The 13,858-nt window shown below is 39.0% G+C and overlaps 1 protein-coding gene across 4 annotated transcripts in view; it reads right to left on the bottom strand.

Annotated features, from left to right (window-relative positions):
* ADAMTSL1 (ADAMTS like 1) overlaps positions 1 to 13,858 on the bottom strand; it is an 862,240-nt gene that overhangs the window by 228,762 nt on the left and 619,620 nt on the right. For all 4 annotated transcript variants that reach the window (XM_087444657.1, XM_087444659.1, XM_087444656.1 and 1 more), the window contains exon 6: positions 11,513 to 11,639. In XM_087444657.1, the coding sequence (XP_087300783.1) occupies positions 11,513 to 11,639 (127 nt within the window). The remainder of the gene's footprint in view (positions 1 to 11,512; positions 11,640 to 13,858) is intronic.

The following is a 13,858-nucleotide window of genomic DNA, read 5'->3' as shown; positions in this document are numbered from 1 at the left end:
AGTACTTGGGAATCAAAACGCCCACTTCCCTCAAAATAAAATATGTTAAAAAGCTGGTCACTAGCTAACTCAGGGGAGATCTGGCCTTTTAAAAAATACATGAATTCTGATAACATTGAAAAATGGATTTGCAAGCTTTCATTTCTGATTTTAAAACCTGGTCTTATATTGCCAAATTTCTCTAGATTAGAGCAATTGTGTTGAATTACAAAAAGAAAATAAATTCTAATGCTCAAAGGATGGCTTTATTATATCAAAATCTAATTTCTCTCTAGCAAAGTAGCTATCTCAGATAAGTAGGACAGATAAGAATAGAAGAAAATATATTTGTTTGTGTTCTTTAATCCCCCCTAGGGCAGAAATCATGCCTTCCAGTTCTGCAATATCCTCCACACTCTCTACATCTAATGCTGTATATAGTGAGTGTCCCATCAGTGGTTAACATTTCCCCCCACACGCCCTCTCTGTTTTGAAAATTAAAAGAAAAAAGTTGACTGAATCACAGATAATTAAAAAATGGATTACTTTTCACTCTCCTTGAAAATTAAGCCTACATTGGAAGCAAAATTTACATTAAAAAAAAATTAGAGGTATGTTACATGCACCCCAAACATATCACAGGCATTCTTATTTAGAACTCCATTTGTCACAACAATACCTTATATTTACACGCCACCAAAGAGTTTCACTTTTACCTCAATTATTCTATTTATTACTTTACCTAAAACTTGTAATATAGGCAAAGAGGATGCTACTATCCTTATTTTATGACGAAGAAATGAAGCCTCTGAGAAGTATAGTGAGTAGCCCAAGGTCAAAGAACAGGAGGGTGTTCCAGAAGACAAAGAAAAGGTGGGTATTTTTAAACTCACCAGCATATTCAGAAGCTCCATGGGATTCTCTGCTTCACATATATCTTTCCAATATTATACATTATCATCCTATCACTGGAAGAATTTAGTTTAAATAAAGGAATACCAAAAGGTAGCCAATTTCTCTGAACTTTAACATTACCCTCTTGTCTTTGGGAGAACTTACTTTCAATAAATGAATCTCAGAAGTTCCCTAACTTCTCTGATCCCTAGTTTCTCTGTAAAAGAGGGAAAACAATACCTACCTCATAATATTGTTGTGAACAGATATAGGTATGGATAGATATATCAATATCATATATAGATGTATAGCCTGGAACACAGTAAGTATTTTGTAAACATTATTTTCCTCCCTCTATTCCAAATCTCCTTAAGGACAGCAATTGAAAAACTATTTTTACGTTTTTAAACGCTGCAAGGCCCCTAGCACATAGCCAGCTGAATGAGACTGAAGAATCATATGCTCTCAATTCCTTCCCTAAAGAGGTTACAATTATCAAGTTCTCTACAATAATGAAAATTCTACTCACACTACAACCTTCCAGTTGTTTTTAATGTCCTACATTGTTAAAGAAAAGGCTAAATTTCAGATAGCTAAGAGTGTGTGGCATATGAGAACAAAACACGTAAGGAGAACACAGAAAAGGGACAAAAACGTTCAGACTGGGCCCACAGAGCTGTAAATGCCTTGCATAAAGACATGGACTTTTAAGTTTACAAAAGAAACTCAAAGCGGTTAAAACAATGGGATTTCTAGAAATAGAAAGTCTTTGTTTACCCACAGGTCAAGTAAAGTGCAACTAAAAGAGAAGCTTTCTGTTTGGCCCCGCAATGCTCAGCAAGTTTCCTGACCCACACACTGCTCAGGCGGCTTCCTTGTTCTGTTGAGAAGTGACTCACGTTTCTCACGCTGGGGCATTAACCCTAGCTTTTGGCTGACGTGGTAACCTTTGTATGCTCCCCGAGGAAGATGGGGAGGCACCTAGGAGGCTGTTGAGGGCAGAAGGTAGGATGGAGAGAGTAGACCAGGCAAGAATGGAATGTCTCCTGATGCCCTTCTGCACTTGCCTAGTCAAAGAGAAATAGAGAGCAACTAAGGCTGGTGCAAACTTGCCCAGTCAGCAGCACACAGCACAAGAGGTAGGCAGAATCATGGCCTAGTCTTCTATCGTTCTGTAAAGGGCTAATGGACAACTGGCAGGTAGGTCACCGGGCAACCAGCGAATTCATTACTTTATTCCACAAATATTTTCGGAGTGTCTCCTAGAGTCAGGCTCCATACTAGGTACCAGGGATTCAGTGACAAAAAAGACAAGCAAAGCACCAGCCCCACAAGACGGCCCCTGAAAAAGGGACCTAAGATAAAATATGTGAGGAAATATCACGTATTATACCCTGCTCGTGGAAATTTCCAAAGCACATTAGTTAGGTTTTTGGAAGCCCTGAACCAAAGAAACCCATTTCACTCAATTTAACCCAGTATATCCCCAAAACATTTACCTAGGGAAATTTTTCCCTATGCATCATCTGTTAACATTAGCTGATACATCTCAGAATATTCTTTAAGAAATGGTGCTCTTAATCTGACAAAAAGCAAGATAGAAAAAAAATTAATTTCATTTTCTACATGGTAATAAAAAGCCAGTCTTTGAGTCCTATAGGGATTAATAATTGTCTCATTTGATGATAAATGCTCAGTGATCGGGGTTGGGTTGGGGGATTCTCCCACTTGGCATCACCTATAGTATTGTGCACAGAGAGGTGTTTGAGACATCCGAGAGTGTGTGAGCAGTCTGGTTTCATCACTCGCCTCCTCCGTGGTCAATTCAATTGGTATGGCTGGCGAGGCAGGTGCCTATATGCTCTTCCCCAGTGCCACACATTCCTCCAGATGCCCATTCCCACAAAGGCACACTGCTCTATGATGAGTGCATCTGCCCTGATCTATGCTGGCTTTGTTGACAAAACCATGAGGCCAATCTTCAGGACACATTTCTAGGTTATTAATCAACAATTCTAAAAGATCAGGTAACCTCTTTCTCAGTTAAATGGACAAGCTTTCCATGGGAATCATAAATTCCGTCATTTCACATACATGGGTTGCAAATGTCTTTCTCAAAAAATTGTTGTCAAGGATTGTACCTGAAAGATTTCCTCAAAAAATCTATAGCTATATGTATACTACACATCTTTCTTTAGAACATTTTAAATTCATTTTTAAGCTTGTCATATGTGGACTTTTCTGTGTGATTCAGTGCTGTATCAGAGAAAGGTGATAACGATAATTTTTGAAAAGACAGGATTTCCTATTTTGATATCTGAGTTTGTCTTATTTCTAGACCTGTTGATAGGTTCATGTTTTTAAAGCCTATTCCCTCTAAGCCTATGGAGCTGATACTTAATCTTATTATTATTATTTTTAATGAAAGAACTGTTGTTAATATAATTGGCTACTTATGAAAATAATCTGCCAATCTTGAGGAAGTTTTAATGGTATATTTTTTATCTTCATGACAACTTTATTAGTCTTAAAATATATCCAATAAAATAAGACGAAACTGATCATTTGAACCCTTCAAATTCCCCCCCCCAGTTTATCAATAATTGCACAACAGAGGATATACACTGGACAGGCCAAACAAGATGCCTCCCCCTCCACCACATTTGGGGAATTTCATCCTTACAGTTGCCTAGACCAAAAACTTTAGAGCTATCCTTGACTTCACCTTTATATCTAATCAGTTAGAAAGTCCTATTGCTGCTAGAGTCAAAAATACCATATTTCACTGATGCTACCATATTTTACATTTTAACATATATGAAATCAGGGTGCATCTCACAACCAATGGGGCCTCACATTCTCTCTCATTGAGGCAGTAATCCTGCCATAGTTATCTTTGCCTGCACAGGTGCTAACACCAAAACAGCCAGTATCATACTTGCAAAATGAGTGTGAGCAACTTGGAAGGAAATTCCAAGATAATAGTGGAACACACTCATTTCACGTCTGGAAATCAAATGGTTGTGGAGGTTATAGGGAGATGAGGAATTAGAAGTCCTTAACATCCTCAAAGTGGGAGTCAAAAGCCGGCCAACTCTACATAATTGCAACCCTGAATTAAGAGCCCAGCATCAAGACCTCTGCTTCCTGCCAAGATGGACTAACAGGGCCAGACTTAGTCTCCTGTCTGAAACAACCAAAAGATCAGAAAAAAAGATACGAAACTATGGCTTTCAAGACACAAGATATCAGACAAAGAAGGGCAGTGATCCTTGAGAGTGAGGAAACAAAGTAGGTGAGCCTTAACATTGCCCCAGCTTGCTGCCTTGAAAAGGTTTCCAGGTCATGGCTCAGGAAGTGGGAACTCAGATAAAACCTGGTGGATTCCCTCAATTGAGGAGACAAAGCTAAGACTCCAAGGAGATCAAGGTGGCTAGAGTTTGAAGGACGGATTACCGGGGAGGAGAAAGCTTCACAGTGAGATAACTCTGGAGATTTAAGAGGATTCCCTCAGGTATCCAGCAGCATACTCATACTAATTAGTACATGCGTGTGAAGAAAATACCTGAGGCTAGGGAAAGAACCACACAAAAGAATTATAGGAATGAGTATGTGGTATGCATATGGGGCTGGGAATACCAGCTTATCCCACCAGCCAGGCTGGAAAACTTCATAATTCATGGAACATTGAACACTCCAAGAGGTCCTGCTTCAATAGCAGGGCACAATTAGCACTAGCTCAAGCATGGCTTTGATCCCATCTACCAAATTTTAAGACCCAAAAGGATCAAACTGATTCCAAGCAACATAACTGCTTCTAGAACAAAACTCAAGAATATTTACAGGCATACAAAAATACCTAGCAGACAACAAGATAAAATTTGCAATGTCTGGAATCAGGTCAAAAATTCCCAGGCAGGCAAAGAAACCAGAAAATATAGCCCATACTGAAAAGAGAAATCAATCAATCAAAACACAGACTAGACATTAAAATAGTTACTATAAGTGTATTTCATATGTTCAAAAGTTAAGTACAGAGAAGAAACCTCCAGGCCCAGAGAATTGCACTGGTGAATGCCATCAAGCATTTAAAGAAGAAATAATATCAATTCTATACAATCTCCTCCAGAAAACAGAAGAGGAGGGATCACTTCCCAACTCATTATATGAGGCCAACATGACACGGATACCAAAACGAAAGACACTATAAGAAAAGGATACTAATGGACAACTCTCTCTCATGAACATTGATGTAAAAAATCCTCAAACAAAATACTGGCAAATAAAAGCCAGTAATGTATATAAAGAACAATACACCATGATAAAGGGAAGTTTATCCTAGGAATGCAAGGCTGGTTCTTTATTTGAAAATCAATTAGTTAGTTTTCTTTTTTGCTGAGGAAGATTTGCCCTGGGCTAACATCTGTACCCATCTTCCTCCATTTTGTACGTGGGTCACCACCACAGCATGGCCACCAATGAGTGGTATAAGTCCATACCCAGGAACCAAACCTGGGCTGCCAAAGCAGAGTGGGCCAAACTTAACCACTAGGCCATGGGGCCAACCTCGAAAATCAATTATTTTTATCCATCACAATAAAAGTCTAAGGAAGGAACATCACATGATACTATCAATTGAGGCAGGAAAAGCATTTGACAAAATTCAACATCCATTCATGATAATAACTCTCAGCAAATAAGGAACAGAGGGTTACTTCCTCGAGGTGATAAAAAGCATCTACAGAAAACCCATAGCTAACGCCATATTCAGTGGTGAGAAACTGAATGCTTTTCCCCTTAAGATTGGGAATAAGGTAAGGATATTTACTATCGCCACTTCTATTCAACATTATACTGGACATTCTTGCCTGTGCACTAAGGCTGTAATAAATAAAAAATAAATAAATGGTTTACAAATTGAAGAGGAAGAAGTAAATCATCCTTATTTGTAAACAACATGATTGTTTATGTAGAAAATCAAAAAACTCTCAGAACTAATAAGTGTTAGCAAGTTCACAAAATACATGGCTAACAAAAAATGCCAACACACAAAAATAAACTAGCTATATACAATTGGAAATTGAAATAAAAAATAAAATGCCATTTGCAATAGCTTCAAAAAAAATGAAAGTGTTATAAATCTAACTAAAATATACAGGATATATATACTGAAGACTAATAAAGGCTGATGAAAGAAATGAAAGACCTATATAAATGGATAGACGTGAAGTGCTCATATGTCGAGCTACTTAACATATTAAAGACATCAATTCCCCTCAAATCAATCTGTAGAATTAACATAATTCTAATCAAAATTCCAGCAAGATCTTTTGTAGATATGGACAAGTAGATTGTAAAATTTATATGGAAAGGTAATGGAATGAGAATAAAATAGCCAAAATGAATTTGAAAAGAAGGATAAAGTCAGAGGAATCAAACTACCTCATTTTAAGACTTACTTTAAAGCTATAGTAACTAAGACAATGTGGTATTGGTGAAGAGATCGATATATAGATCAGAACAGAGTCCAGAAGTAGATCTTAACAGAAATGGCCAACGGATTTTTGACCAAGTTTTAAAGGCATTTCAAGAAAGAAAAGGTCGGGCCGGCCCCGTGGCTTGGTGGTTAAGTGTGCGCGCTCCGATGCTGGTGGCCCGGGGTTCGGATCCCGGGCGTGCACCGAGGCACCACTTCTCTGTCCATCCTGAGGCCGAGTTCCACATACAGCAACTAGAAGGATGTGCAGCTATGACATACAACTATCTACTGGGGCTTTGGGGGGAAAAATAAATAAATAAAATCTTTAAAAAAAAAAAAGAAAGAAAAGGTCATCTTTTCCACAAATGATGCTGGAAGAATCGGACATTGATATACAAAAAATCAACCTAGATATAAACCTTATATCTTAAATAAAAATTAACTGAAAACAGGTCATAGATCTAAAGGTAAAATGTACAACTGTAACACTTCTCGAAGAAAACACAGGAGAAAACTTTGTGACCTGGGATTAGGCAAAGAGTTCCTAGATATGACATTAAATGCACAATCCATGCAAAAAAATTGATAAACTGGTCTTCATCAAAATTAAAACCTTTGTTTTTTGACGGATAATACTAAGTGATTTTGAAAAAAAAAAAGGCTACCTACTGAGAGAAAATATCTTAAAATCATATATCTGACAAAAGACTTGTACCCAGAATATATAAAGAATTCTTACAATTTAATGGTAGGAAACCAAACAACTCATTTTAAAAATGGGCAAAAGACTTGCACTAACACCACACCAAAGAGGAAATAAGCACAAGTATGTGACAGGCAGAATAATTCCCCTCCTCTTCCTGCCAAAGATGCCCATGTCCTAATCCCCAGAACCTATGAATATGTGATGCTAAGTAGAAAGGGGGAATTAAGGTTGCTGGTGAACCTAAGATTGCTAAGCAGCTGACCTTACAATAAAGAGATTATTCTGGTTTATCTTCATGGGTCCAATGTAATCACAAGGGCTCTTTAAACTGGAAGAGGGAGGCAGAGGAGAAGGTTCGGAGTCGTAGAAAGATTGGAAGATGCTCTGCTGCTGGCTTTGAAGATACCAAGGAATGCAGATAGCCTCCAGAAGCTGGAAAATCAAAATCAAAGAAAACAGATTCTCCCCTAGAGCTTCCAGAAGGAAGACAGCCCAGCTAACACCTTGATTTTAGCCCAGCAAGACCCATTTCAGAATGCTGATCCTCCAGAACTGTAAAGTAAGTGTGTTGCTTTAAGCCACTAAGTTTGGGATATTTTGTCACAGCAGCAACTGGAAACTAATACAGTATGAAAAGATGTTCAACATGATTAGTCATTAGGAAAACGCAGATTAAAACAATGAAAGGATACTACTACACACCAATTAGAATGGCTAAAATAAAAAATGCTAACAATATCAAATGATGGCAGGTCTTTGCTCAAATGCCATCTTATCAGTGAATTTTTCCTTACTAAACTATTGAAAATTGCAACTGCCCTCCAACTCCCCTCTCTGGCTCTTCTCCTTCCTTGCTTTATTTTTTTCTACAACTCCTATCACAATAGGACACATATACATTTTATTTAGTTATTTATTTTGCCCCGTATGTGCCTGTCCCTCACACTACTCTATAAGCCCTACAAGAAAAATGGATTTTTGTCTCTTTTGCTCTTTCCTGTGTTTCCAGCATCTAAAACAGTTTCTCAGCACACAGCAGGTACCCAACAATATTTGTTGTTGAATGAATAATGAATGAGTGAATTGCTGCTGAATGAAGGAACGAATGAGTGGCTTGTGAGTATAGCCTGAAATCAGGTGCAAGGTGGAAATTTCTTTAAAGTTTTGTGCTTTCTTTAAAAAACTCATATGTATTTTTCACTTTATAATATATAGACTTGTGCTTTATTATAAACATCTTTTACCTCAAAATCTTTGACCCAGAATGATAGTCCAGGAATATGTGTACCCATAGCCATTATAAATCAGCATAAGCCATGGTCTGAGAAGCAAAGTCACGTATTAGGAGCTTCATTTTGCCTTGACATAAATTAGTCTATCCAGCCCTCGCCACTCAAGGGAGGTGGAGAGAGAGCTTTAGGATACCCAGGTGATTTCAAAACACACAGATCCACGTGAGACGTTTGCAAAGCTGGCGATATCAAATTGATAGCTCATAGACTAGCTCTAGGTCTAAGCATATTCTGAGTACACTTGGAAAATACATACTATGTACAAGCCAATAAAATTTGCGAGAAAATGAGCCTTTTACTTCAAGAATCAAGAGTAAGTTAATGTTAGCTAAATTTGATTCTTTTTTTGTCCAGCTGGGGAAATTGAGAAGAAGTGACCAGGAAAAATGGGAAGACTGAATGCCATCACTGGACAGCCTTTTCCCTTAAAAAAGGGGAAAATGTGCCTTGATCTAGCTCTACCTCTGTTGTCTGTATTTGTATTAGGCAATTATAGTGTCTTAATACAAAGATGGTTTCTTTTTTATTCGCCAGCAAATGGCAGCCATTGGATAAGTTCCTCCTACTTCTCTTTTTCCTTCTGGCACTTTTCACCATGGTCTTTCTCCACTCTTCTCTTTTTGCTTTGTTCCCCTGAGGCTTGATAACATAAGGAAAAAAACTTGGATATAAGTTCAGAAGAAAATGAGTTCAATGTGGGGAATCTAAGAGCTAGGAGTTTGAAAAGAGCATGTGGCTGGCTTACAGCGCCTTTGGCAGAGCACAGGGGAGAGACCTGGCAGAACTCCTCCTGGCCTTCACGGGTGGACAGCTGCTCACCTGGCCATTACACTGGGCCCTGCAGAGCAGCCTAATCTTCCCTGCCTGTGGGTCACCTGACAGCCTGTAAATACAGGATGGAAGGTTCTTCTGGGGTAGAGAAAACATAAACGAGCCAGTTTGCTCAGCATCTGCTATAGATTGTAGTGAGGTGCATGCATATGCTGGACTGTGTTGATATAAATCATTTTGTCATGAGGCATCATCAGCGCTAAGGTAAACGAATCAATTGCATTTTGTCATCGTGGATAATCATCAGGTTGTGTATTATGTAATTTACTCACGGTCGGTCTTGAATAGAGTCTTTTCATTGAGGTATCTATTTGCAGACCTAGAGATGACTTATGGCTCTCTATTTGCTTCAGTTTCTTCCTTCAGAGCTTCTACACCTTAGTTCCAGTGACTCAGGCCCCAAAGGTCCCTGATCACCCCTTAACAGGATGGTAAGAGGAATATATATCAGAGCAGAGTATTCAGCCTCCTCTGTGAGGACAGGAAGGTGGGTAACGTGAGAGGGAATAAAGGCAGGATGCCCACCACAAAAAAACATGCCCTCTGAAGTCGCTATCCAGTAATTTCTGCACAAATGCAGGCCGTCCCTTTTTGTACCTAACAGAAATTCCTAGATTTCTAGATAATGAGCACTGATTCATTTATGTGACACAAATAATTAGAAAGATTTTAACTCTTCTAGTATTCCTTAAAGAGTTCTATAAAAGTGACCTTTCAAATGTAACTTCTTTTTTCCAAATATCCCACCATGATTTCAGAGATTTACAAAAGCATTATGCCTCCATCCTTTTCTGGTTTTCATCTTCTGAATTCTTTAATTTTTCATCTTATAGAAGAAGCTACCAGCACATGACCAAAGGAAAAATCTTGCCCGAATGTACTACATCAGTGTCTAACTTACCTCATCCCTCATTCTCTCTGCCAGAGTCTTTTTTTTTTTTTTGTAGAATCACATTTTTCACTGCCTGCGGGGATGTTAGAATGTGGAGAGTTCCCTCAGCTGGCATCTCCAATGTTACATGTGTCTAAGAGTCCCAAGTCTTTCTTCCCGCCCCTTCTTCTTCCCTAGAGCCTAGTCCTTTTGGCAAGCTGCCTTTTCCTGACTTCTTGGAATATTCTCCAGTGCACACTGCCTTTCTTCTTGACCTACAAGTCCATTTAAAGCCACAAACCCTCCAGCTAGTCAACAAGCAAAGAAAACAAAACCACATTCAGTAAAGATATTCATTCTCATCTCCAAAGCCAGGGGAGACAGGTGCAAAGAGATACTCAATCAAGGATCCATTGAAGCATTCTGGATAATCGCAAAATCTGGAGACAATATGCCAAGCAAGGTCAAATTATTCTAAAAAGGCATGTCCTTGAGTACAAGGGCTATCTTATTTCTATCTCTATCTGCTGCAGCACCTAGAAGAGTGATTGTCACAGAAGAAAGTGTATTGTAAAATGACCTGGATTGCTGTGTGACTCTGTTGTAGGCTTAGGTATCATGAGAACATACACCATCTACCCTACTGCTTTACAAATGACCCACCATGGAAACAGTCAGCAGGGCTATGAGCTAGTCCAGAGGAATAAATAAGGGCTTAGGCTCTGGAATCAGACACTGGGCTTAATTCTTGGCTCTGCTACTTTATAGTTGTGTGACTCTGAGCAAGCCACATGATACCTCAAAGCCTCCGTTATCTCATTCATAACAGGAGGATCAACAGTACCTTGCTATAAGGTGGTTATAAGGATGAGATGAGATGAGTATGTAAGATTCCCAGCACATACACATATAGTAAACATACACTTACTGTGCTGGTGTAGAGAGATTAGGACACAAAAGTCAGTGAATGGCTTCACATAATCACTGCCCAATATTAATTCTGAAAAAACCTGCGATCAACACTGATCAAAGATCACATTGTAAATGAAGACCATGTGATTTCACAGTAGTAGGAGCGAATTTGTTCTGATCTGCCAACTCTCCTTGCTATACTCCACCAGGCACATCAGACTATGTATCAGGTAGGCTGTGATGCAGTGTGTCTCATGTTGGGCAGCAAAGCTCATTCTTGCACATAGAGTGTATCTAGATGGATCCATGTGTAGTCCACTCTGAATGTGCCTCAAAAGGAAAGCTTTCCTCCCTAGGGTTGCAATGGGTGACCTGACTTGTCCCACCTAAACTAATCCACAAAGTAGGAACATGAATCTTTCCACAATGTTTTCAGATTCGTCTTCATTTTGGTGCAGGTGTTCTTCCCTAGTTGCTGAGAGGAGCTAATCCAGGGGAAGATAACAAGTCAAAGGCCCAAAGATCGCCCCATCTCTGTAGTGTCTTACACTTGGTTGCGGAGAGCTGGGATTTATACTGCCCTCGGACCAGCCTGCAGGTGGACCCATCTCCGTTGCAGACTCCACAGTTATCTTCCTTGACGGTGCTTCCCAGCTGGTGATCGCAGCCAACAATCTAACAAGAAAGAGAAATGTGTAATTCAACCAGGTGCCTAGTGATGGAGGGAACCATTGTGAGGCACATCACCACCAAATGACGCTCCCTTCATCCTTGAGGAGGCATAAAACATGCTTCCCATGAAGGCGACTGAATTCAGCTGGAATTTGAATCAAGCTAAGGAAGAAAAATCATAGCATGGGTAAAGGTGTTTTTATAGTTCAAACAGAAAGGAAGATGGGCGGGAGGGAAGGATGGGGGCAGAGAGAGAGAGAAAGGGGAAAGCAGGGAGTCAGGCAGGGGGAGAAGGTGAGGGAGAGAGAAAGATCCTGAACCATTGACATTATAGAACCTTGATTCAAAAATAATTTCCACTGTCAATAATTATGATTCACCCAAACCACCAAAAATACAACCACGAGGTAACTGTAGCAGCAAAAATGTTATGAATAATCTCCATTTTCCATATGTTCCTTAGAATGTAAGCCGCATAAGGTTAGGGGTTTTGTATTTTGTGTTCATTGATGTATTCCAAGCAACTAGAACAGTGCTTGGCAAATTGTAGGGCTTCAATAAATATTTGCTGAATGATAATGAAAATACTTCCTTTTCTAGCTAGCACTTCAGCTAAGAAAAGAGAAACAGGATCACAGAATCAGCCGACAGAACAAGGTCAGCCTATGTGTGTGTGGTGGGGGAGAAGGGTTGACGTGGAGGGCAGGAGAGATAATCAACAACGAGAGCCTACTATTTGCCTGGATCTGTCCTGTACCAGGTGCAATACACATGTCTTGTTAATTCTCAAAATAATCATGTAAGATATCCCCATTTTATAGGTGAGAGCATGGATCTTGCCAAGGGCACTTAGCTAATAAGTACCCGAGTCCTAAATACATCTAACAAAACATTTATACTTAGTCATATCAGGCTTAACAAAATCACAAGCCTTTATCAAGTATATGGGCAAACTCATTTGTATTTTTACTTTCTTTTCCCATGTTGAAGTTAAAAAAATTCAAATTCAAACTGTACCACGTCGTACCTCTATAGTTCTAGTTAGATCTAATATCAAAAGACTTATTCCACTTCCAAATGATTTCATCTACTGTCTTTGACAAAATAAAATGAGAACTGTAGTAACATTTGAAGGGGCTTATCTCCACAAACTTGCACAATTCGTTCTGTCTTTTAAAAATCTGGTTGTTAATATGACCTTTAGTTGAGGCTTGATTTCCATTTTTGTACCTTTAATTAATAATTGCAAACACATGTTTAGGCAAAGGTTTGAAAAATACAATTATTTAGCATTGTGTTATATATGTGCTATATTTTTAAATGTGGTAACGTGTATTTTTTCATTAAAAGCATACAGGCATCTTTTAAAATAGACAACAAAGCAATAACTCCTTCCGCATTTGTACATTTTTTGAAATGCAAAGATGTCAGGAAAACATAGAGCCCAGCTCTTAAGTGGGGAGCACAGGTGGGTTGGTTCTGCTCCTACGGGTTCACTGTGGTCAAGCCGCAATTCACCCCAATATGTTCAGAGGCTGCAGTGAGGCCACTTCAGAATTCACCCAAGCTTTGACCACGCAGAGCCAAGCACATGCTGGCTTAAGACTTCTTTGAGGGTATAAAATATGGAGAATTTGATCTGGTTAGAGAAACTAGAGAAGGCTTCCCTGAAGAAGAGTCTTTGGAGCTGAGATCATGAGGAGGCAGAGTTAACTAGGTAAAGGGGAGGCGTTGCTGTGAGGTTTATTGCATATTTTACTCACGCATGGATACTAGCTAATTAGAAAGTAAACAAAAACCAAAGTTGAAATCCCCCAAAATATCAGAAGACTAAACCATCTGATCACCTTGTAGGGTTGATCCTTTGAGAAAACATGGCAATCTTAATTTAGGCAGTATTCAAACACTCATTGACTCTGCTGTTTGCAGCTGAAAAGAGATGACCTTAATCTTACAAGATCTTCAGCTCTGGGGAAGGGCACGTTCGGCAGTGGGCATGAGAATTTACATTCTCACTTGTCTCATACCTACTAGGTTTACTTCTTAAATTAAAGAAATTTCAGGTTTCTCAAAAGACTTAACTTTCTCTGGAAAATTTTTAATGGGCTCTGATGTCTCTAAAGGAGCCACAAAGAAGATAATCATGAAAATCTCTCTCTAATCCTAAAGATTTCATATGGTTCCAAAGCCATTTTAAGAAACGAACAATCCAGCTTCACAGA

The sequence above is a fragment of the Ceratotherium simum genome, chromosome 20, assembly GCF_057802395.1.
Source record: "Ceratotherium simum simum isolate JZ-2026a chromosome 20, ASM5780239v1, whole genome shotgun sequence".
Classification (NCBI taxonomy): domain Eukaryota; kingdom Metazoa; phylum Chordata; class Mammalia; order Perissodactyla; family Rhinocerotidae; genus Ceratotherium; species Ceratotherium simum.
This window is presented reverse-complemented; position numbering and strand designations above follow the sequence as displayed.